This window comes from Protomyctophum bolini, assembly GCF_963924005.1.
Source record: "Protomyctophum bolini genome assembly, chromosome: 3".
In the NCBI taxonomy this organism is placed as follows: domain Eukaryota; kingdom Metazoa; phylum Chordata; class Actinopteri; order Myctophiformes; family Myctophidae; genus Protomyctophum; species Protomyctophum bolini.
Genome location: NC_137864.1, coordinates 6,794,458 through 6,820,922, shown reverse-complemented (window position 1 = coordinate 6,820,922; position 26,465 = coordinate 6,794,458). Strand labels below are relative to the sequence as shown.

The window sequence follows — 26,465 nt, the reverse complement described above, 5'->3', positions numbered from 1 at the left end:
ATTTCATTTTATACAATAGAACTTTTTCTAACCTGCTTTGGACCTAACCTGACTTTGCCAGCTGGGGGCGTTGGACCATCTACTCTACTGTACTGATGTGGCGTTTTGGGGGCGGAGCACTACACCATAAATAAACTACAATCATGGCGCTCTGCATGCAATGTTTTTCCTCCGGGTGGAAAGTAAAGCCTGGTGACGCGTCACGCGAGGTTAATAATGCAATGTTGACTCAACGTCAACTCTCTTTCAAGTTAAATTTGTTTTGTCACATTACTTGTAATGACGTTATGGTGTGGACTGTGGAGGATCTCGATTGACGATTGTACACCTAAACTGCTGTCTGTGTGGGTAAACGTTGCTATATAGTAGCCTAGCCTCCAGGGGTGAGAGGAAGTGTTTCGAGTTTGGGACAATTTCAAAGTTCATCAAATTACTTTGTCAATATTTAGTGAGGAGGGTTAGTCATTAACTGGCAGATGGCTGCAGCTGTGGAGTAGTTTTTATGCACCGCGAGTCCGCGACCCATCGTAGCAAACAGGTTGGCAGTCTAGCTGTTGTCACTTGTCAGAATGTTTGGAGTCCGAGTTTTGCGCGGTTTCGGTCCACTGTGCAGAGTTGGTGCTGGTGGTCAGTCTGGTCACCGGCCCGGGTCGTCCTGGAAACGGACCAGAGCCTACACAGCGACTCACAGACTGGACATCGGAGGGATCTATCCGCCCATCGCCACTCCGTTCACCGTTAACGAAGACGTGGACTATCAGAAACTTGAAGAAAACCTGAAGAAATATGCTCAGATACCGTTTAGAGGTAAACAACACTACACATTATGCTTGAATATCCATTCTAATCACGGTATGTCACAGATTGGACCGTTAAATCAGTGGCACTGGTCTGGTTCCCAAGGTGTGGTCCGGGGACCCTCAGGGACAGCCTGGACAGGTTCCTCTTGAATAAAGTGTGAATAATATATTTATTGAGATGTTACTGATGCTACATTGAGACTTAGTCAATGTTATATTCCCAACTTTCATCCCGATTCCCTTGAATCTATAGAAGGATGTTAATGTAGATTGTTAAACTACCTTTGTGTTTTATGAAGCAATGCATGGCAGTCAATTTGCTTAGGGGCCAGGCGGCCCAGGCCAAAGTTCTCCCTGCAAAATAAACATTCCAGTGTGTCCCTGCTTTATTCGCCCTCTGCTGGATTCTATCGTGTGGGACGTTTCAGGACCCGGCGCTGTCCACCACTGGTTTTCAGAGCATCCATCCTATTGTAATAATAAGCTCTCTGCCACTGCTAGCATTGCAATACTACTGTGCTTCTTTGTGTGAGCTACCCTATATCATATTTCTATAAAAGCACGGCAACATATAGGCCTATTATCAAGCACACATTTTTAGTTTTTGTTTATATATTTATGTTTGGTAAGTTTAACTACTTACATTCTATTCATTGATCGGGGTCCCCCTAGGGGGTCTACTCTAGAAACTTGGCCCCCTCCTTTTTGGCCGAACAAATCTCTTCGTCGAAAATAACAGATCTACGAGCTCACGCGCTACTCGCCCTGAAACATGGCTGTCGTGAAGTACGACTGTACGGCTACAAGCTTTATTGGTCATTTGTATTAGTTGTTGCTCAAAGTGTGTGTGTGTGTGTGTGTGTGTGTGTGTGTGTGTGTGTGTGTGTGTGTGTGTTACAGGGCTGGTGGTGCAAGGCTCCAACGGCGAGTACCCCTATCTGAGTGAGGGGGAGAGGGTGGAGGTGGTCCGACGGGTCAGGCAGTCTTTGCCCGGTGACAAACTGGTTATGGCTGGATCTGGCTGCGAATGTAAGTGTGTGTGTGTGTGTGTGTGTGTGTGTGTGTGTGTTTATTCTTTTGACCACACACATTTAAGTATGAATTTTCAAATGGACGATTGTGTTCCATTCATTTGAATGGTCCAAGAGATGTGATTAAGGGTGGGTAAAAGAAAATAGCAAGAGAAAGCAAAAAAAGAGTAAAAATAAAGAAAAGGTGAAGAAAAGGTAATAAAAAATGATGGCTTTGAACCTGAGTTTTCCACATGGGGGTATTCCCATGTGGAAATAAAGAAGTGGAGCTTTACATTTTGACATATTGCTGAGACTTATCCGGGGCAACTTAAAATAGCTATGTTTATATCTAAGTACTTTTATGCAAATTACATTGTATCACATGATTCACATTCACATTAGAAATTCTGAAGGATAATGGAAAATATCCACCATAACAAAATGTTTTCACCCAACGCTTGAACCTTTTGTTCACAGCAAATTGTTTTGATAAAAGAAGGAAGGTAAATGTATTTGTCACGTTAATAACATGCCAACATTTAAACAGTAATTTAGCCAAATCGTATAGCCTCGGAAACCCAGATGTTTTTATTTCACAAATCCTATAACTCTTTAACTATATTCTTCCCAGTGAACATGTAGTTTTGGTGGTCTACTTGCTCCAAACCAGCTGTAAGAGTCGAGATCGAGATGCAAGCAAATTGTATTTAATCTCTGCAATGTTTCAAAGGTTTCGAAGTTGCCAATTTGATGAAAACTTATAGCAAATGAACACTGGAGTGGAATATGGTAAAGTGAATATTTTAACCACTTAAACCATGGGGTCACACTTTGTTTGCCCGTGCACCACCAGGGTCTATACTTAATCCTGATTGGATTAAATTGGTATCCCGACCTGAAAATCATCAGTATCATTATGTCCAAAAACGGATACTTTTCTGGATTCAAATTCAAAAACAGCAAAAGTAGCAGATACAAGCTCAAAATGCATTGCTTTGCATCATGTTTTGAGCTTGATGATCTGCAAATTTTGATGCTTTTGTCTGATGCTGTGATCAAGTTAATTTAAAATGTAGAAAATGAATATAAGAGGTTTTCTGCCCTGACAGTGCTGAAATGCATTTTCTGTTGAGTTTCTAAAGGTCAGCTATTTTCGACGTGCAACACGGGCGTGCGATAGTATAGGACTTTACCCATTAAAACATTTTTGAGTTTTTGCGTTAACAAATAGCAGACATACAAGCTCACAGCGGGTCGCTTCATGCCGTGCGGAGCTCTGCTTTTTTGAACATTTTGGAAAAATGTGTGAGAACTACTCATTTAGAAGGCATTTGTAGAATCAGCCTCAGGTCTTTACACACCGGGGGGGGGGGGGCGAATCTTCGACGCAAATATATTTATTTTAAACCTAATAAAATCAATGCATGCAAGTTTCCACATCAGCCACGAATTCGTCTATAGACGAAAATGCGTCTATAGACTATAATTGCGTCTCTGGTGTCAAATTCTGCGGACATTCGCTGACCAATCAAATGCAGCCCAAACGGCGTTTAGGTCTATAAACGGCGTACTGTAGTAACTTGCCTCTTGTGGTCGTGAACAGAACGGCAGCCCTGCAGGGAGCCCACTGCACCCTCCCTCGCCTCTTCTCCATGTTATTATCTCCATTCTGACCTGAGATCAGATTAAAAAAATGTCTTCTACATCCTGACAGTTTTCATTCTGACCTGAGATCAGATTCAAAAAATGTCTTCTATGTCAGTCGCTCTTCGATAAAAAAAATTTAGCAGACCTACAAGCTCGTAGCGCGCCACTCGGTGGCGCGCTATGAGCTTGTAGATCTGCTATTTTTCAATAGCTAAAGCATAACATGATGCTAATACCAAAATGGGTTCCGGCCCAAAATGGGTTAACCACCACCAGCCACCAACGGAACGGACTCCGCCAAACTTTGGTCAACTCGACTGTCATTGCGTCGCTGTATGTATTTATACTTTTATTTTACAGACGGAACATGTGGGCGGCCGTGGACCACAAATGACTCTGTTCTGGGCCTCAACGACCTGAGGAGGAGTGGAGAGAGGTGTTGAATAATCACATATATACTACACGTCACGTTTAGATGTGTTTATAGGCAGCCGCGTCGAAATTCACCGGCCAAATATTTTGCATTTTTGGGTCCCATCGCTAATTCGCCAGTGTGTAATTAAGCAATAAGCCACGAGAGGTCTCAGGTTATTTTACAATGGCTGGGGGCATAGGTAAAATACCCGGTAGACTGGGGCCTCGAGTGGCTTATTGCTTTTCTAAAACGGTTACAAACATTATTTGTAACAATATTAACCTAATAAAACTATTGAATTCACAAAAGTATCTACGCTTTGCGCCACCAGAGCGAGCCACATCACTTCCTTGTTGTGCTCGTACAGGTACAGGTACAGAGATGCGGAATCAGCTGCGAATGATATAAAGTGATTGAAGGTGTGGGTTGTCGGTGAAATTTACACCGGTCACGTGACTAACCGTTTTAGAATGACCTTTAGCGTGTGTGTTGTTGGGTCCCTTCCTCTGTGCTGTGCAGCCACCAGAGCAACGCTCCACATGACTGACCAGATGGCGGGAGCCGGGGCGGACGCAGTGCTCGTGGTGACGCCGTGTTTCTATAAGGGCAAGATGGACAGCCAGGCTCTCGTCCAACACTTCACTAAGGTCGGCTTCTTCTCACGCACGAGCAAAACACAACTTATAGTAGGGGAGTAGTGGTTGTAACGCGTCATGGTTGTAACATGCACGTTATCTCTTGATTGGTCAACGCCATCATGACGCCATCGCGTCAGTATGTGTACAGCAACGTACTCTACGTGCCCAGGAAGTTTGAAGTGTTTACCTTCATCCTACGGGGAATTATTGGCGAAAAACGGACTTTTCTCAAAATGCGTAAAATTTTACACTTGCTCTCCCCTACTTCTAGAGTCTAGAGGTCGAGAATGTTTGTCTTATGTTTGCTTTATATAGTTTGGCTCGCATTGTCACGACTTTTAACTTTTGGCTACCGGTATATACAGTACAAGATCATTTCTCACAGTGTTGCTTTCTCTCACTATAATACACAGGAAGCATAGTGGCACACCCGAAAGTAGCCGGTAACAGCCTCAGAACACGTCGCGATGTGACGGTTAATGCCTCAGTCTCTGCGATTTTCTTCAACTGGTTGGCTGTGCCGGTTTAGAATGCTTAATACCCAAACATCGTAATTCTACATTATTGTGATGTGCTCATTTTGTTTCACAGATTGGGACGAGGCCTGACAAAAAAGTTTCAAGTCATGAGATTTTATTTTTGCTTCATTCCATGAGACTAGACACAGGCCCTGACCCAGTCTCTGTGTGCCCTGTACTGTACTGTACTGCAGGTGGCCGACAGCAGCCCGGTGCCTGTGGTTCTGTACAGCGTGCCAGCCAACACGGGCCTGGACCTCCCAGTGGACGCGGTGGTACACCTGGCCCAACACCCCAACATCCTGGGCCTCAAGGACAGCGGAGGGGATGTAAGAGAACCACTTTATTTCCATTCTAAGGGTTGAACATTGTCACACCTAACGTTTCGTATGTTTTACCCAATATAATAAATTCCATGAAAAAGGACAACAAAACATTGCAATTTGAGGTACTCTCCTTTAATAATTCAATATGAAATTTAAATAAATCACACCCGTGTGAAGTGAGGGGGGCTATATATAGATATTTTATGACGTGATTATCAGACAAAACAAACATGGACAAGAATTATCTTTATTGTCAATGGCATTTATTTTAATGATCAGTACTTTATTTGGATTTTTTTTTTTACAAATAAACAGAAAAAACAAACGCAAGCAACAACAACAGAATACGTATGCATGGATATTATGTATGTCAATGGCATTTAATGTTTGTGTTGGGGACAAAATGACGTACATTTCCCTTCATTGTCAATGGCGTTTTTAATGTTTGTTTAAGGCAAAACAAACATTAAACTTATATATATATATAGGGCCTGGGCCGTGGCTCAGCGGTCCAGGCACCTTGGCTGGTAATCCGGTCTGGCAGTGTGCCGCGGGTTCGACTCCCGATCCCGACGGCCTTTACCGCATGTCACCCCCCCCCCATCTCTCTCCCCATTTCCTCTCAGCCTACTGTCTGTCCCTCTATACAAAATAAAATAAAGGTGGAAGGCGCAAAAAAAACCATTAAAAAAATAAACCTATATATATATATAGGAGGGCTGGAGGGGCTATCGCCCCCTCAAAAATAAAATAAAATAATACAACATATCATTGGACAATGGACAGTCATTGGAGTGCTTAGGAGGCACCGCTCAAAAACAGACCTATTTTCCTAATTTCCACGCTTTCAAGAATCCCCCAAATGAATCACAAATTCCACCAGTCACATACTACTTATGTCTATTCCAAACATGTTCCGCTCATTATTCCAGCTCCCTTCCTTCCGGCCGTTCCCCACGGCTACATAATGTGTCCAAGAAGACTGATGTCTAATTGATGATGTCATCATCTCTGACAGAGACGTGCTCTCCACTGAGCGCTGGTCAAGAGGTGCACTGCACGGCGCACGCACATACACACATGTCAACGGGTGCACTGCACGCACATACACATTATGTCAACGGGTGCACGGCGCACGCACATACACACATGTCAACGGGTGCACTGCACGCACATACACATTATGTCAACGGGTGCACGGCGCACGCACATACACACATGTCAACGGGTGCAGGATCCGAAGAAATGACTATGACAGGAAAGAGGTCGATAAAAAAAAAAAAAAGGCTTCTAAATCCCGGAAAACCCCGTGTTTCTATGGCTCAACCTTTTTCATGTCAACGACCCCCCAGAATTATCTCTATTGGGCCACGGACCCCCATCTCAAAATATGTAGTTACAGGGACCCCCCAGAAGCAAATATTTTAGTTTAAAAAGTTCGCTCTGAAATATAATATATATTCAAGGATTTGCGCCACATTTGCACGACTTTTCAAAAATAGCAGACCTACAAGCTCGTAGCGCGCGCCATGAGCTTGTAGATCTGCTATTTTTCAAGTAGTATAACCTTAGTATTTAGTATATAGTATAACTCGCGTCAGTTTGTGAATGGATAAAAAAACACTGCGCCCTGGGGCTCGTTTCGCATTTTTTATCTAGTACACAGCAAGCTAAAAGAAATCAACGCACCAGCACGCCAGGGACCAGAATACTTCAAACCCAAACAATTACTAAAAAATAGAACCACAAAACGCGTCTTAGAGATTAAACAACAAATAACAGCCAGAACCAGCAACTGCATTTACTTAATCACATGTGAAAAATGTCGTTTACAATATATCGGAGAGACGGGTAAAACAATAGGTACTAGGCTGGGACGACACAGATACAATATTAACAATGCCAAAAAGACAACCACAAGATTGGTGCAACATTTCATGGCTCACGGCATTGAAGCTCTAAAATGCGCTGGACTTCAACACAATCCTAACTGGACAGTAGGACAAAGACGTTTTAATGAAAAACAGTGGATTAAGAACCTCAACACGGATTTTCCTGGAGGCTTAAACATGCCTAAAATCAGATCTTGAACACTACAAAACTTAAACTCAGGATTAAACTGGAGAAATCTAAAAGTGATTGGATCAGACTTCCTTCGGATACATGGCGAATGCATTTATTCCTTGCATTGTGCCTACACATGTTGTGACCTGCGGTCGCAACATGTGTAGGCACAGTGCACTGAAGTATTTTAATTCCCCCCCCCCCCTGCGCCCTGGGGCTCGTTTCGCATTTTTTATTCACTAATAAATTAACTATTAATTTAGAATTTGTTAAATTGGAAAAAGGGCTTCGTCAAGACCTCCATATTATTATGGTCAATGCCTGTGTGAAAAGTGGGAGCGATTGGTGCAGGCGGTGAGGAGATGTGTTTCTGACAGACAGACACACATTCAGACATTGACTGAATTATAGTTTGACTGAATTATAGTATGATGATGATGATGATGATAATCGGTGTATACACTATCTCCATAGTCATGTGATCAACACGGACCTATCTGCTTTCCCATATTCCATCCCCATTGCGCTAAGATTGCCTTCCAAAGTTTGCAGGATTTGTCTATTTCCAACAAATTGCTTAAAAACACAGCGTGCGTTGTCTGTGAAATTATGCACACACATTCCCACTAGGCAGAGTCAAGACACACACCGGCTGCGTCCCCCGCGCGGTGCGCACAGCCGCCTCCATTATTTTCAATGAACCTAACGCACACCGGCTCCGCCCGCCGCGCGGAGCCGCGACGCGCCGCACACGGTCGCAGACGGTGTGTGGTGGGCTTTAGACATCTCCCGGTTGTAGTGCCACCGTGAGGCCGATTTTGTCAAAACACATTTCTGTACATTACTCGTACACAATTTAACCATACATCACGCAAATCGGTATACACTATCTCTAGAGGTCATGTGATCAACACGCATCTGTCCGCTTTCCCATATCCCATCCCGATTGCCTTCCAAAGTTTGCAGGATTGATGAACATTTAAAAAAAAGATTTGCGAAACAAAAGAAAATTGCGTTATAAGCAGTGATGTCGGTTTTCAATGTGGTCTTTTAGATGGGTCCCAGCAGGGACATTTTATGAGTCCTATACTTCAACAACGTTAAGAGTACAGTACGGAGTACAGTATTGCATTCCAGGACCCCCGGAGGGTCCTTTCTAAATTGAGTGAGTCTAAGGATGTAGGATGCGGCCTATTTGCACCACTGACTAAGATTAGGTGCCACACAAGATAGGGCCCCAAAAAATGAAAAGCAGTCAGAAAAAACATTGGGCATTTGTCACATTGGAGAAACACAAACGGGGTACAACGCTTTTGAGCATTAAAAAACAAACACCAGTGAGTCCCAGATAAAGATGAAACATTCATTTTCCTTAGATGAACCACTTATTTTTCAAGTTTTAAATTTAGACGTTGTTGTCAGTGTGCGGCAGAAAATAGACTACAGTGGGTTCAGCGATCCTCAAAGGACGTGGGAACCCTCATCTGAGTCTTTGAGCGAGTCCCGCATGCTCTCCCCACAACAACAGGAGCAATCATAACGGTATTGACGTTATTTATTTCTGTGTTCATTTATTTTGCACAATGTGGACTGCTGTTGAATTGAATGGGCGATATGACCATGAATTGATTGAAGGACCCCAACCTCTGGAACGCCCTGCCGCTCCACGTTCGCTCTGCTCGGTCGTTGACGGCTTTCAAATCCCTATTAAAGACTCATTTTTACTCTTATCGCTTTTAATTCAATTTAATTTAGGTCTACCCATGCATGTACGATGTTCCGCTTATTGTAATTTTTTTTACATTTTGCTCTCTGACACATAGAAATAATGCTTTTCCTTCCTATATTCTATCCCCTTCCTTCTGTTTGCCTCTGTGTATGTTATTATGCTCTGTAAAGCACTTTGGTTCAACCTCGGTCGATGTAAATGTGCTATACAAATAAAGTTTGATTTGATTTGATGATTTCAGAATCGATGTTTTGCGGCACGGTCAATCCAACAGTTTGCATACAAATAAGTACAATAAATTAAGGGCACTTGAAACATTGAAATGAAAATCGGCGCGAAACGACCTAACTCAATTTGTTCAAGGTTTTTGATTTTTCTTTTCATAAATCGATGCTATTGAACTCGCTTTACAACTGTGTGTTGGTTAAATAATAATATTCGCGTGCACGGCCGCGCGCACGCACACACACACACACACGCACACACACACACAGACGCACCCGACAGAGACGATATACTACTACTAACTAACGAAGAACATGAACAAGGACAATTAAAGTAACATAGTGGAATAGTAAAATATAGAATGGAATGAGCCCAGATGCATGAATATGCATAACCGCCGATTTTTGAAAAGGACTCCAAAATGAAAAAGCCATGAAAATATCATAGCATTATACACTGGGGTAATAATTCTTCATTAAGGCCCTTAGGAGATATACGGTTTGCTACGTAAATATCCAATAAGCTTCCCTTCTCTTCAATAGCCACAGTCTCCGCCTCTTGAGTGTTATAGCGAGACCTCGATGCCACAAAGCCAGAGGGAGAACATGTCATGTTTCATATCATTAAAATGCTCAGCTATAGAGGGTATAATCCCTATCTATCGTTTCTGAAAATTGCCTACTCTTATGCTCGCTACTTGTAATCATATAAATCAATGGTTCTCAAACGTTGGTTCTGGGGACCACCTGGGGTCCAAATGGACCTTTTACGAACCGGGAAAATCATACTTTTTTATGATGTAAACGTGGAATTGTATTCGTCAGTGAAGTTTCCACGAAACTGTGCAACATTAGGAGTAATGTTACAGTATCACGCACGCACGCACGCACGCACGCATGCGCACACACACACACACACACACACACACACACACACAGACACAGTGAAGACTCTCTTTAATGTTTCATGTGATGGCATCATATCTACTGTATATGTTAGTTCATCATTTCAATGTTTCATTGCCCTGTCTTTATTTGACTTCTTCGCGTGTAAAATGTCGGATCGACCTCGCCGCAAAAGACACCGCTTCTCATATCGTCAATCAATTTATGGTCGGCTCGCCCGTTCAACTGACAGCAACAGGTCCACATTGTGCAAGAGAATTCAGAAAGAAATAACGTCAATATGCTGTTGTGATTGCGCCTGTTGTTGTGGGGAAACCACGCAGGAGTCTCTCGAAGACTCTTTCTGAGAAACATTATTGGAGTGGTGGTCTCACTCTGGGGCTGAAGTGAAAAACACTGCAACCCTCTCCCCAGGCAGGGGACAAATTCCAATCATTTTTAACACCCACCAACCAAATGATCTAGATATACGGCTCAGGTTGAACCCATTTAGGCCTGACCTCGAAATGTATAAAATAAAATCCTTCTAAATCCTGAATGAAATAAATATTTTCAGAATTTTTCAAAAATAGCAGACCTAGAAGCTCGTAGCGCTATGAGCTTGTAGATCTGCTATTTTTCAATAGCTAAATTATAACAATGTTTAAAACACCACCCAAAATGGGTTAAAATAAATAAATATATATATATTATATATAATTACCCTTTTCGTTCTAATCAAAATGATCATTTACTGTATTTGGTTCAGTGTAGTGATGAACTCTGGTTTTCGGGTTTATTGCATCCAAACAATTGAAGAAAGTCTGGGAATCTGTGAAGAGCCTATCCAACGTTTTGGAAAATGTTCTGTAATGTCAGTGTTCTGAACTTCATGACGTCAAAACGATGGCGGAAAAGTTGTAATTAGTGCTAAAAGACCACGGTTAAAGTAATGAGTAGTTCTCTACCACCTGGGTAGACGGCCGTCTGTGCCACGCTGTTTTTGCACAGCTGACACTATCGGGCAGGAAACCTTGTATCTCCATGATTTCAACTTTTTCTTTCGTAAAGTAACTTCCTACTCATCATGCTATGTCAATGTCGCAAAAAAAAAGAATAGCAGATCATCAAGCTCACAATGCGTCACCTCGAAATGCATTGTGTAATTGTGAAAGTGGGTTTAACCCATTTAAGTCAGGAAAGCAGTGTCATTTTAGATTTGAACCCCTATAAGATGGAGTGCCGTAATTTTGTACTTTTTCTGTTTTGTATGTGTCTATGGCAGCGTTTCCCAAACCTTTTTGGCCATGCACCCCCTGTTACCTCCATAAGCTATATATTTCCTATATAACACATATATGCACATATAATGAACCTGAATATGGCATATGCAGCATAGGCTATATTCTGCATACTTGCCATATATTTGCATAATATGTTAATATATTTATAATAAAACCATAGCACCACCATTAGCCTTTTCATGTCGCGCACCCCCTTAACTAGAAGGCGCTCGCGCACCACAAGGGGTGCACGCACCACAGGTTGGGAACCGCTGGTCTATGGAGTTAACTTTACTCTAATAGAACCACCAGGTGCGGTTATAATATTCAAATGATGTCTTCCCTGTGTATTTTTGGTTTCTTCCTGAAAGCTGAAAGCCTTTGAGTCAAAAGGCACAATTGAAATACACTACTTTAGTGACATAATATACCCTAACCCCTTCCCCATTATCATACAACAACAGCTGTGGGCGAGGCTTACGTTTAGGTGAAAACCAGGTATACTTAAAGATGGAGTGCACTAAAACATGATCATCAGGTACTATGATTATACTAGGAGGAAGATTTCCAGTGTTAAAATTATATTTTTTACGTGGCCACGAGCCATAAACGACAAGACGTTTTATTGCCTTTTTTTTTTAATCCATATTTTGAAACTTCCTCTAATCTGGTGTACAGGTGATGACATGCACATTACATGCATAATAGAATTTACAATTTCTTTATTTTTTTGGAATTATGTGTTTTTGTGTCTGCCAGTGTATCACTCAAAATCCATGGGGAAAGCCCCCATATATTGTGCACAGGTCTCGTGACATCACTATGACATCATCAGGGATGACAGTAAATCAGGGATCATAGTACACGCGACCTGCTGTCACAATGAATGCATGAGTGGAGCAGGCCTCTTCTTATCACCTGACAGGAGGGAGTTTCCCCGGTAGGACGTAGCTAGCACGCGGAAGGAACACGTTATTCCAACCACTTCCTTTCTCCTCCATAGAGACCAGTAAGTACTAAGTAGCCTTGCCGAGCCTATAGGGCATAGGGCAGGAGCCTATCTCCTGTTTCTGTAGCGTGAGGCAGCTTGATGTCCCAGTACACCCCCTGGACATGACGCTAGTATGTCGCAGGGACTTATACCCCCCAATCCAACCCTTGATGCTGAGTGTCAAGCAGGGAGGCACTGGGTCCCATTTTTAGAGTCTTTGGTATGACCCGGCCGGGGATCGAACCCCGACCTCCCAGTCTCAGGGCGGACACTCTAACCACAAGGCCACTGAGCTGGTGGGCATAGAGACCAGGCAGTATATATATAATAACCAGGGTTACGGCGTGTTTTTGTGTGAGGGTACCACCAACCCTAAGGCAGGGGTTCTCTACCTGGGGGTCCTCATATTATTTTGGGGGGTCCCCAGATTATTGAGCGGCGCTCCCCAGATTATTGAGGTGCGCTAGCCCCTCCTATATACAGCTTTTGTCCCCACACGTCTCAAGATTTGCCATTGACAATGAAAGGGGAATTCAGGTCAAATGTCCGCTAAATCTTGTCCCCACACGTCTGGAGATTTTGCCATTGACAGTGAACGGAGAAATTAGGTAAACATTCCGCTAAATATGACGATGATTGACATTGAAGGGAAAATTCAGCAAAACCAATCGCAGGCAACAGGCATTCTGATTGGCCAGTATGAAAGGATGTACGATGATAAGAGCGCCCCCTCACTTCACATGGGTGTGATTATTTTCAACTGAATGGCTTGAAAATGGAAATCGTGAATTTACATAGCACTATGCATGAACTTTCCGTAATGATTATATATGGGGTTTCAGTATTTATTTAAACGTTGAGGACCCCTGCCCTAACATTGAATGCCATTGACAATGAATGGCCAGTTTTGAGTGTTTAAACATTGTGTAAAAACAGACATTGAAGCCAAAACTGAGGACGCAAATTGTGAATGAGATAATGTATGACGATAAGAGCGCCCCTCGCTTCACACAGGTGTGATTTTTTAACTCACTGGTAATATAGCAACATACGTTTTTTTTTTTTTTTTTTTTTTTATCCTGTTAGGATTTAGAAGACATTTCAGCCTCAGGTCTTAATGGGTTATGTCTGTCTGTGGGTTTTATAACTAAGTATTGAACCTTGTGACTAAATAATGACTACATTAGATCCATTGGAACACTGATGCTTTTTTTCATTTTTCTGAAAACTAACAGTTTTGGACATACAAGTTTTCCGGCCGACAGCCGAACGCTATATACATACAGTATGTTTGGGTGCAGTATATTATTCACGCTGTTAGCGAGGACCAGCGGGAGCTCCTATTATAGGCCTAGCCTGAGTGATTGATCAATTACAGGCCCTCTGTGTGTTTTTCAAATGACTGATTGGTGGATTGACTGACGCCAGGTGGTTAAAAATAAATCCTCCCCATAAGTAACGGTGATGGACTGTGAAACTGGAGAGGCGCTCCCCGCGGAATGTCGTCTCCGGCGCGAAGGAAAGGGGGGGGAGGGGGGGAAAAGGGAATTATCTTACATTCCCTTTGAACATTTGAACATTTCACGTTTATTTGGATGTATAGCGCTTCATATCCAGATTGACAAAAGAGAATACGAAAGGCAAACAAAATAGTGAGGGGAATGAATTTTTCATGAGCTCTCCCCATCCTCCTTTTTTTCTCTTTTCTTTTTGAAGTTGCCTCTTCTCTCTCTTCTCTCCGGGGACTCCTCTCTCTCTCTCTCTCTCTCTCTCTCTCTCTCTCTCTCTCTCTCTCACACACTATCCACAGCTCACTCTCTCCATGAATCTCCCCTCCTCCCATTTAGGATGCAGAGAGACGATCGGCCCTCAAAACCCCCAGATTTTTGGGGGGACTGCCGGTTGCGGTTGGTTCGGTTATTTGGTTTCTCACTCTTAAAACCAAATTCACGCTTTGAGGCGTGACGATTATACAGTGTGCTTGGAGAAAGAAAAAAAAGATTTTCGACCGAAAATACACGTCAAAGAGGGTATAGATGCAATGGCGTATAAATTAAGCCTCTGTGACAGCTACCCCCCAGACAGTAAAATATTAGCCCTGACAGCAGGGAGGAGTGACGAAGATGAAGCGAACAAACATTTGAACATTCTTTATTCTCTCTCTCTCTCTCTCTGTCTCTCTGTGTGTTTTATACCCATTCCTCAGATCACTCGAATCGGCCTGATTATACACAAAACCAAAGCGCAGGATTTCCAGGTTCTGGCTGGCTCAGCGGGGTTTCTCATGGCTGCCTATTGTGTCGGTAAGAAAGAACCTAACGCACACTCCGGGGGGAATAAAGGTAAAACGTATACATTCACAAAGATGAAGATCAAAGATGCTTTAGTGGACCATGCCAGGTGGTCTGGCTCGTTAAGCACATTAAAAAAGAACAAGTTTCTTTTGTTTTTGTTTGTTTTTTTGGGGGGGGGGCGGGGGGAGTCAGTAAAGGCCTGTTATTTCAGCACTCGCGGTCCTTTGACGATGTCGATACTTTGACAGTCCCAAAAGCTGAATAAATGCCAGTACTGTTATACTGTTAAACTAAATTAAACTAGTAAGACGCCTGGCGGCAGACTGCTGGGCGAGCGCTGGCGCTTTAGCATTGGGGACAAAAATGTATACGATTTCATAGTAAATGTGACCTGTGTAAAAAATCACCAAAGTAATTGTTTTTGCTGTGAAATATCCGTGACAAATTGGGAAGTTTTATTCATCACACTTTCCCGGTGTGTAAAGGACTATGTTTACTGTGTTACTGTGTTACATGATTTATGTTTACAAGGCGGTCCCTGCAGAACATGGCAACCTTCTGTTGTGTTTTTGAACACGTCTCCCTGTCTGCTTGCAGCAGTCAGAGATGGAAAGTGATTGACAACGCTGCATAGCGTGCACTGTGAAATGAAAACATGACAACTCGATGGTTGAGAAAAGTTTCATTTTCTCGGATGATTAACCCATTTAGTCGAAAATTAAAAATTGTCTTCTAAATCATGACAATTTTCTGAAAAACCTCATGTTTCTGTATCAGTGGTGCTCAATATTTCATGTCCAATGACCCCTAGAATTATATGTATATGGCCGCCAACCCCCATCTGAACATATGTTGTTCCAGAGACCCCGACGGAAGCAAAAGATTTGAGTTAAAATTGTTCGCTGTGAAAGTATATATTATATTCAAAGATTTGCACGCACATTTTCACGATTTAAAAAAAAATGGCAGACCTACAAGCTCGTAGCGCGCCACTCGGTGGCGCGCTATGAGCTTGTAGATCTGCTATTTTTCAATACCTAAATTATAACAATGTTTAAAACACCAAAAGGGGTCCCCGCCCAAAATGGGTTCACTGACTTGTAGCATTTGAGGATGTCAAGTCAAAGGACAATGCCACTGTCAATACATTGTATTGACATTGTCTATGCACAGCCTCGGCCAGGGCCATATATCAAGCATTTGCTAACTTCCTCCTTAGTCGTTAAAATGTTACACAATTACAAGAATAATAAATGGAGTCAATGTTATTACATCGTGGACATTTGAATTTAGTTTGTAAATCAATGATTTATGCAGGGACTTATTTTCAGCTAGATTTTTCAAATCAATCCGCCCTTTAACGCATTTTTGGTGGGAACCCTTTTGGTGTTTTAAGCATTTTGTTGTGCTTTAGCTATTGAAAAACAGCAGACCTACAAGTTCATAGCGCGGCACCGAGTGCCGCGCTATGAACTTGTAGGTCTGCTGTTTTTGAAAAATCGTGAAAATGTGCCTCAAATTTTTTGAGCACCACTGATGCAGAAACATGAGGACTTTTTTTTAATTTCGACGTCAGGCCTAAATGTGTTAAATACCTGTACCATAATGTTGTATTAGATTACGTATGTCAAGTTTCAAGTCTCCGACGTTGATTTATATACGGCTCAGAGACTCTGCAGTTTGTTTCCAAAGCCCATTAGATGGGTCTGAGTGGTTCAGACTAGTGTGGGGGTAAACGGGAGGTCTCCGGTTCGCATCCCGGGCCCCTGCCGTCTACGACGTGTCCCTGAGCAAGACACTTAACCCCTTAACCACCTCTCCGCAGAGGCCACAGCGTAGCGCCCACAGCTATAGATCCTCCGTGCTTATATAGGATGGGTTAAACATGTAGATACATCATTTACCACATAAACCGCAAAGGAGTGCTAATATTATTATTATTAATATTATTATGAATATTTGATGTCGTAAAGATGAAACATTCCATTGAGAGTTGTACGATATATACGCAGCGCTTCCACTGCAGTGCGCGCCGTGGAACACACTATACGACGTGCGATGTGATGTACAGTATATGCTATACGGGTGCCTCATAAGTGGCTGCTTGCTATGTCAGCCACGTACAGTACACTTACACCATATGCACGGGTTAGATAACACATTTGGGGATAGGCATCGATATGATATGCTCAGGAACTTAACCCATTAAAGACCCCGAGAAGAACCGTTCTAAAAGTATATCTTCTCGAAAAAAAAAAAGGAAAGAAAATCCTTCTAAACGGTTTAATTAAAATCTTATGTTATGGTATATGCTATAGATCGGTGGTATGGGTGCTGTAACTTTTTCATGTCACGGACCACCCAAAATTATATAGTATTTGTCACCGATCTCCATCTCAAAATGTTTTGTTTCGGGAACGCCCCGGAAAGCAAAGATTTGAATTAAAAATGTTCTCTTAAAAAAATAATATATATAATATTAAAAGATTTGCACAAACGTAAAAAAAAAAGAAATCTACAAGCTCATAGTGCGGCACAAAGTGATGTGCTATATGAGCTTGTATATCTGGTATTTTTTGAATAGCCGCAGGTATAAAAAAATAATGCTTTAAGTGGTACAGTACGTATGTGGCTTAAAATCTTAATCTTAAAAACGACACGGCTGCTTTCCCGATTCTAATGGGTTAATGAGTCATGTTCTGTGCCTTATAGCCCTGTCAAAGACATGCTTTCTCCTGTCTCACACGTGCACACACACACACACACACACACATACCCGGTCATACTTTGACATGCACACGCGCAGAGTTCTCTCTGATCTATGCTCCCTGGTGTGTTCTCGTTTCCATGACTGAAATATGAGGGGTGTGTGTGTGTGTGTGTGCGTGTGTGTGCGGAGGGTAGGGCTAAGTGACTGACACAGTTACCGCAGCGAGGGTGATCTGCATAAAGGTTGAGTAGCAACAACAGCCGACACTGAGCGACTGATATTAACATGTTTCAAGATGTCGGTGTGAAGTCGGTGTGCCGTTGCGTGCGTACATGTGTGCCTTTGCGAGTGCGTTTGATCAGGCTTTGATGTCCCAGGGTTTCTGCAGTCTCAGAACTCCCCCCTATATCCCCAAAGGATTTAGAAAAGGAGGAGAGGGGGGTGTGGGGAGGGGTGCGGAGGGGTCTAACTGTCACTCAGAAACCACTTCCAATTCCAATTTAAAAAAACCCAAGGAACTTCAGAGCCGTCAGTCGAGATGAGGCGAGATCGAGGAGGGGCTCTTTTTAGACCAGCGGTTCCAAGAACCTTTTTCGCCCCAGGACACAAAAGAGGAATTTTATGTCCTTTCTTTTGATCAGTCTTTTATTTCTTTACAGAAAATGAAACCAGAATTTGTTTTTGAGTGGTGCAACCACTCCAAGGAACAGCAATGTCCGTGTTAACCCTATGTGACTATGAGTACCAGTAGGGGCAAAAGTGGTGCTGTTGTGCCAGAAACAGAGAGAGAGAGATAGTGCTGCACTGTTGCCTGCTAATGAGAGAGGAGGGGGGGGGGGGTTGCACCACTCAGTTCACACGGGTGTGATTTTTAATTCATGAAAACTTTTAGCTTTTTTTTTTTTTGGGAATGTTTTTTTTTAAATGTTATTAAATAACTAAAAACCAAAATGTACTGCTGGCTGTGCCGTCGTCAGACGCAGGTGACCCCCGGCGGCGCTGTGTGTGTGTGCTGTCGGTCGGGTTCTGGTGGTGTCTTTCTGGGAGGGGGCGAAATGTACTGTAGCGTCTTCTGGATTGATACAGTAAAGTTGCCAGGCGAGTACAGGCGATGGCCCCATGTATGTACAGTACACGAAGACACACATTATAGCTTTAACATTCCTATGGTCGTTGGAGTCTATTGTTCCGTCGTCGTTGTTGTCGTCACACGTCTAATTAGACAACAACGCAACAATAGGAAGCCTGCAGCCCTATATAGTAGCTATAATATTGCTTTCGGGGGGAGGGTTATAGTGTTTGACTTTCGGTCAAATCAGGCGGCACACCTGCGACATATCAAACGGCACATGCACTAAAGTGCCGCGGCACACGGGTTGGGAACCACTGCTTTAGACTGTCCATTATAGGCATGTAACGATACACTCAACTCACGATACCATACGTATCACGATATGAGGTTCACGATACGATTTTTCACGATATTTTCAACACAATGCTTTTCCAGACAAATGACAATTTATTTTTATTTTTATGATTTATCTCCCCCCCCCCCCCCCCCCCACAAAGCTTTTTTCACAATTTTTATTTAACTACATTGCAAAGATAATTGCCTTCCTTGATGTATTAATGAGCATCAATAACGACCATCACCTGGGCACAGTCACAGACACATATACAGCTCCCCTCTCCAGGCCTCTACTGTCTGTTTTTTTTTTTTTTTTTTTTTAATCGTCAGGCTATAATATTGATATATCGCGATATATCGTTACATGCCTATACTGTCCATCGTTGAGGAGCGTTGGGCTCTGGCCCAAAGCTGCCTATGGCAGCCATTTGATCCGTGCATGAGTTGGTGGGGCAGAGTATACAGGCCAGATGCCCTTGTGGAGTCATAAAGCATTTTTTTCAACGATCAGTCTCCATTGGTTTGCTGTGCTGGCAAGCTGCACAGTGGGGGGGAGTGTTATGTATCTGCAGTCATCATTTTCTTCTCTCTCGCCAGACAATGTCATCCTACTGCTGGGAGGAGAAACGCGCGCATGCTTTCTCTCAGAACGATCGGATGTACTTAGTTCTTATATACAGTATACTTATTTACCGTACTATACGCAGTATATCGTTGTTGTCAGGCAGAAACCTCTTATTTGCATATTTTAACTTTTTGTGTTTTTTTTTTGTAAATGAATGTCTTATACTTGATCATACATGCTACAGCATCACACAAAGGCATTAAAAGTAGCAGATCCACACGCTTGAGGTTTGAGCTTGCAGATCTGCTACTTTGCATATTTTTACCTTTACCTTTTAGACATAATGGAGACTGTACTTCCACGCTTACATTCTTATTATTAATAACTTGCAAATGTACCACATCTCAATATTGCAGTATGTATAATTTTTCCAATTACTTTGGACATTAAGTTGGAAATACTGTACAGAACAAGTTTACAACACATCATGTTGTAAGCTCGTAGATGGCCTATTTTCAGTTATTCTATAATATGAGTGTTTGAAGCGGTCAAACCAGCAAAAGAAAGCATGTGTGATTTAGAATACAAACTTTTTTTTTCTCAAGCATGAGATTATATTTTGCTTAAATCCGTGATCTACATACAGGTGTAGTGGGTGGTGTGTGTGTGTGTGTGCGCTGACTAACGTGCAGGTGTGTGTCTTACCATCTACATACAGGTGCAGTGCAATTTACAATTTAGGCATTTAACAGACGCTCAACCCATTTTGGACTGAGTGCCGATTATAAAGACGCCTTCTAAATACTGATCTAAGTTTTCTGAAAAACTTCAATTATCTATATATCGACATTTTTACATTTTTGAATACTGTACATATACTGTACAGAACCCCAAAAGGGGTTCCCGCCCCCAGAATGAATTATACATTATCGTCTCTGTCGGGGTGGAAAAGTCATTATGTCTAAAACTGTTACATTTCAGTATTAAAATTCAAAAACGGCAGGTGGGCGAGCTTAAAGCGCGTTGCTTTGCGCATGATCTGCTATTTTTGATGCTTTTGTGTAAAAAATATGGAGAATAAGAGGTTTCTGCCCGACAGCAATGGCATATTATACAGTGCATACTGTATAGTTATACATGCACTGCATATAAACTTCAATTATCTATATAGTGGCATCGCCATTTTTGAATACTGTACTTTACAGTGAGCAAGAACAAAAGCATATACATCATATACATAAAAATAGTCACCATGAATCATATCTATATCTATATAATGAAACTATGCATATAGTGCTATGTCTATACATAAAGTGCTATCTGAGTTAGATAAGTCGAGCCTTTGCATACGCCTGTAAGGTCGCCGGGGCTATAGGGCAAGTGCTATACGGGCTAAGATGGAGTCTAAAGAGGTGGGTTTTCAGCCTAAAGGCGGAAGATTGGGAGTGAGGCTGTTGTAGTTCTGACTGCAACGGGAAGTGCATTCCATAGTTTGGATTGGGAGGGAGTCTGTTGTAGTTCTGACTGCAACGGGAAGTGCATTCCATAGTTTAGATTGGGAGTGAGTCTGTTGTAGTTCTGACTGCAACGGGAAGTGCATTCCATAGTTTGGATTGGGAGTGAGTCTGTTGTAGTTCTGACTGCAACGGGAAGTGCATTCCATAGTTTAGATTGGGAGTGAGTCTGTTGTAGTTCTGACTGCAACGGGAAGTGCATTCCATAGTTTAGATTGGGAGTGAGTCTGTTGTAGTTCTGACTGCAACGGGAAGTGCATTCCATAGTTTAGATTGGGAGTGAGTCTGTTGTAGTTCTGACTGCAACGGGAAGTGCATTCCATGGTTTGGATTGGGAGTGAGTCTGTTGTAGTTCTGACTGCAACGGGAAGTGCATTCCATAGTTTGGATTGGGAGTGAGTCTGTTGTAGTTCTATGACTGCAACGGGAAGTGCATTCCATAGTTTGGATTGGGAGTGAGTCTGTTGTAGTTCTGACTGCAACGGGAAGTGCATTCCATAGTTTGGATTGGGAGTGAGTCTGTTGTAGTTCTGACTGCAACGGGAAGTGCATTCCATAGTTTAGATTGGGAGTGAGTCTGTTGTAGTTCTGACTGCAACGGGAAGTGCATTCCATATAGTTTTGGAGCCAGAAGGGAGAAGAGTTTGGGACGTGTGGAGCGTTGTCCCCGGCGTTTTTTTTAATGAAGCTATATACTTCCAGCTTCCCTGAGTTGGCTGATCTCGCGGGAGGGTGCGTGGGTGTTTTATTAGGTATAGTGTGTGTGCGCTGGCTAACGTGTAGGTGTGTGTCTTTTACCATCTACATACAGGTGCAGTGGGTGGCGTGTGTGCGCTGGCTAACGTGCTGGGCAGAGAGGTGTGTGAACTGGAGCGTCTGTGTGCGTCTGGCCGCTGGGAGGAAGCCAGAGAGCTGCAGCAGCGTCTCATTGAGCCCAACGCCGCCGTGAGTACATTGGGAAGAAAATGTTACGTTGTCCAAATCCGCATCCATCCATCCATCCATCCACTTTTTTTTTTTTTTTTTATCCCACGATTTTGTAACCCATTTTTCACCCCTGTGTCAATCATCTAATGTGATCCTGGACTCTACACACCCTCCGCCAACCTATAGTCCCCATATATGGGGGACAAGGGGAGAGCAACGGACTTGAACTCATGCTTCCTTCATGCCTGAGTGTCCAAGTTGCTCCTTTACACCTGACAGGGGGGAGTTTCCCTGGTTGGACGTATAGCGCGTGGAAGGAACACGTTATTCCAACCAGTTCCTTTCCCCTCCATCAGGCGCCCCGGCTGGCCAGGGGGAGGCAGTTTAGTGACCACTGACCAGCATTAGTATTACTGCATGTTTTTTGTGAGGGTACCTACCCTAGGGGACACGGGGAGAACATGCAAACTCCACACAGAAAGGCCCTTTCGCCAACCCCGCCTTCGGGTGTATGGGCACTGATGACGCGGAGGAGGAAACACGCCGCCAAGAACCCACAAATTGATATGTATTTAGCCGTGGACAACATCTGAAAATGTTTTGTGCCAAGGACCCCCAGAAGAGATTCTTTTTTTTATCAACGTTTCTTTATAAATATTTTCAGGTCAAAAATATATAATACATTGTCTGTCCCTTCAAAAAAAAAACAATAAAAGGCGTAAGCCGCAAAAAGAATGTCTTAAAAAAAACCCACAAAAAAAAACAAAGATACATTGAAATAAAAGGCACATACAAATATACATATTCAAAAAAATAGACGGAATTAATAAAATATTTCGAAACCAGAAGAGAAGATTTAACAGTTCCCCCCCCGTCCGTCCGTCCGTCCGTTGAGTAGTTTGTATATTCAGAACAGACGATATGCCAATATGCCCATGGGCATTCCAAGACATGGGCGTATCATACCGATGACATCAGGCATCTCCCATAGTACTGTACTATGGGAACAAAAGGGACACAGACAGACGGGTACAACGGACGCTCTGACAAAGCCCCCGACACTCTGACTGACTCAGAGACATAATGTGTTGGAGACGGCAGTGGTATAACGTAGGTGCGAGGGTCGCGTATAGTGGCTCCAAACCTCTAATTGTTTTATAGATATAGCAAACGGTTCCATTTGCACACTCTCCGAGTTAATGGTGGGTTCTTGACATTGAAACATTTATAGAGCCGTTGCTCCGTCGTCTGAACTTTAACAGCGTCTGGATATAATGTACAGTATATAGGTACAGTACAGCACAGCTGCAGTACAATGGGCCAAACAATGGCTGTACTACTCGGCCATGCGGTACGTGTACCACATGAAGAGAGAGGAGACATAACATGAACAATAATGGCTTTGTACCATATATATATATATATATATATATATATATATATATATATATATATATATATATATATATTATCGTAACATATAGAGTGATTTTAGAGCACTATACCTTCTTGTTGCTAGGTGACCAGGACGTTGGGAGTGCCCGCTCTCAAGCAGGCGATGGAGTGGTTCGGATACCACGGTGGCACCTGTCGATCACCTCTCCAGCCACTCACAGAGGCCCAGACGCAGCAGCTGAGGCGGGACTTCTCCAGCAATGGCTGGTTGTGAGGAGACGTGCGTGTGCGCGCGTGTACTTTAATTACTATACTTGCGAGGGCCAAATGTATACGCACGATAGTAGAATTTGATTACAGATATCGTGTGACGACATTATTGTTCCCGGTCCTCACGAGAGAAATGAGTTGTTTTTATGGTATATAACAAATACCAAATAAATACATAAAAATAGGAAAAGATTTGGGGTTAGGATTACATTTAGACATTTAGAGGTTAGTATTTGTGAGTGTGTATATTTTAGTTGCATGCATTCTGGTGTTGTGCGCACCGAAATATCTACAAGCTCACAATGCGTCGTAATCTTGTGGATATTATTCGGCTTCATGCTTAAAACGGTTAAAAATATCAAATTGCCTTCCTAAAGTGTTAATGTCCTAATGCGCGCGTGTGTGTGTGTGTGTGTGTGTACTGTGTGTACATACGCGTGTGTGTACTGTGTAGCGTGTACATACACACAGCGGGAATACACACACACACACACACACTGTAAACCACTTTATTGTGACATGCAGCTCATGGACATATATTTTGATACTGTAGTTACACAGAGCGGTCATGTTGGGTTGCCAGGGAGCGTGATGTATAGAATATGGAAGCTCTCCTTGTCTCCGATGGAGGTCACACAACATGGAAAGCATGAAGCTCTTTCCTAAGAGGGCTCTTAAAAGAAATATTGGGTAATTATTACAAACATAATTCAATTCAAAGCGTGTTGCTGCGAAACCGTCTCCAATATAATATTATAATATAGCCACACGTCGCTGTCACATCGGCCTGCAATACATGAATTATATATCGTCTCTGTCGGGGTGGAAAAGTCATTATGTCTAAAACTGTTACTTTTCGGTATTAAAATTCAAAAAACAGCAGGTGGGCGAGCTTAAAGCGCATTGCTTCGCGCATGATCTGCTATTTTTGATGCTTTTGTGTAAAAAAAAATATGGAGAATAAGAGGTTTCTGCCCGACAGCAATGGCATATTATACAGTGCATACTGTATAGTTATACATGCACTGCATATTCTAACTCAATGGGCGAGGCTCTTAGATTGAAAACTCTTGAGTCAGGAAGTAGAAATCCCCTATTCATAACGGCTGCCGCAAATGTCATTTAATCCAACCAAAACATACTTTTTGTAAGCAAGGATCATATCGTTTTGAGAAATGAGGCGCAAATCTAGCTTGTTTTGACCACAGAAAGAAGAATCCGAGATATTAGATATACAGCAACAGCTTGTTGCTTAGCAGAAAAGGAAATAAAAAAAATAAGATCTAAAGATATTTTAAAATATATTTTCCTGAACGGAAATGGCAGCTTCTGTTACTCAGCTCATGGAGGTCCAGACTCTATATATACTGTAGCATCCGGAGATTGTGGAATAGTTGTCTGGCTACGCGAGACTATACGTCCCCATAGAGATAGACGGCATAAGCCAGTGAAATTTCCATTTCCGTTTCCGGAGTGTTATACAGGACACAGTTTGCTCACCGTAATCGATTGATATCAAAATAGGCGTGAAAAGGCGATTTAGGCGCCGAATGACTTGAGCAACCATTAGACTTTCCTAATCCAGGTTGGAGTTGGATCGGTTGTATATGCACTGTATGAACCAATAAGGAATGTCTATTTAGATATTTTCACTAGTATTCGGTCACGGGCAAACGTCTAAAGTTGTCTAAAGTTTGGGAACCGTCTGCAGGATGCAGGACCCATATCAGACTCTGGGCTGCCAGTCTGACCACCGGAGGGACGGACGGACGGACGGGCACTATAGCGACGGACATAGGGCCGATTCATAGTCCTATTTTACCGCTGTTTCGGCGCTGTAGTGCCGAAATGATTTCGGCTCGTCAGAAATTTTCAGTAGCACCGAAGAGCCGACTTTAGGACAGTACCCGGCCGCCCCCACGTCACATTGTAGGCTCCACAGAGCCGAACCGACTTTTTATTCGAGTATGAATCGGCCCTCAGTCGGCCGCTATTTCCATTTGGCTCTCGCTGCGACGTGTCGAGAGTTTGTCAATCTGCTATTTTCTGTGAAAGCGTTCCCCTCAATATGGATATACTGGGGTTTATTAACCCATTCTGACCTGAGATCAGATTCATACGAGGTTTCCACTGGACAACACACTGGTCTGATTAACCCATTCTGACCTGAGATCAGATTCTAAATTCGTTAGATTCGTTCTTCGATTTTTCAAAAATAGCAGACCTACAAGCTCGTAGCGCGCCACTCGGTGGCGCGCTATGAGCTTGTAGATCTGCTATTTTTCAATAGCTAAAGCATAACATGATGCTAACACCAAAATGGGTTCCCGGTCAGAATGGGTTAAAGTGGGTTAATATTATCCACGTTGTCACCGGGGAGAAACCTTGCACTATTATAGTCTATAATACGTTATGAAAACCTCGTACAAATATGAAATATTTGTGGAGATGAGAAGGTTTTCCGCCCGACAGACAGTGATGATATATTCTATGTCTTTACAATAATGTACTATAAGAGTAAAGAATAACCTGTGGCACTGGGAAAAAAAAACAACAACAATAATGAATGAATAATGATTTTTTTTTAGTGCCTCGCCAAGGATATTCAAACAATGTGAATTGATTTCCTTCCGGATCTCTCCCAAGGCCTGTGGCTGTACATTGACGTGATGCTTATATGATAGAGAAAATTTAGCGAATTAATTAATTAATTAATTAATTGTTTGAAATAAAATGATGGCGGAAAAACATAGAAATGTCATGTTTTTGAATCCCCCTTCGAAGGCCACGGGCAATAAAGAGAGCGTCTTTTCACTCTCCCGTGCCTTTTCTTGAATAAAATAAAAACA

At 42.6% G+C, this 26,465-nt stretch overlaps 1 protein-coding gene across 1 annotated transcript; it reads left to right on the top strand.

Moving 5' to 3' along the window:
- Nucleotides 1-205: 205 nt before the first annotated feature.
- hoga1 (4-hydroxy-2-oxoglutarate aldolase 1) lies at nucleotides 206-26,353 on the top strand. Its single transcript, XM_080759315.1, has 7 exons — nucleotides 206-807; nucleotides 1,701-1,829; nucleotides 4,395-4,522; nucleotides 5,226-5,360; nucleotides 14,740-14,836; nucleotides 21,836-21,969; nucleotides 23,471-26,353. Exons 1-7 carry the CDS (start codon nucleotides 570-572, stop codon nucleotides 23,618-23,620), a joined length of 1,011 nt encoding a protein of 336 aa, XP_080615441.1. The 5' UTR covers nucleotides 206-569; the 3' UTR covers nucleotides 23,621-26,353.
- The last annotated feature ends 112 nt before the right edge of the window (nucleotides 26,354-26,465 follow it).

Coding starts and splice junctions, on each gene's coding strand:
- hoga1 (XM_080759315.1), top strand. CDS start 570: ATGTTTGGAGTCCGAGTTTTGCGCGGTTTCGGTCCACTGTGCAGAGTT. Junction 1,830..4,394: donor GGCTGGATCTGGCTGCGAAT/GTAAGTGTGTGT, acceptor TGTGCTGTGCAG/CCACCAGAGCAACGCTCCAC. Junction 4,523..5,225: donor TCGTCCAACACTTCACTAAG/GTCGGCTTCTTC, acceptor ACTGTACTGCAG/GTGGCCGACAGCAGCCCGGT.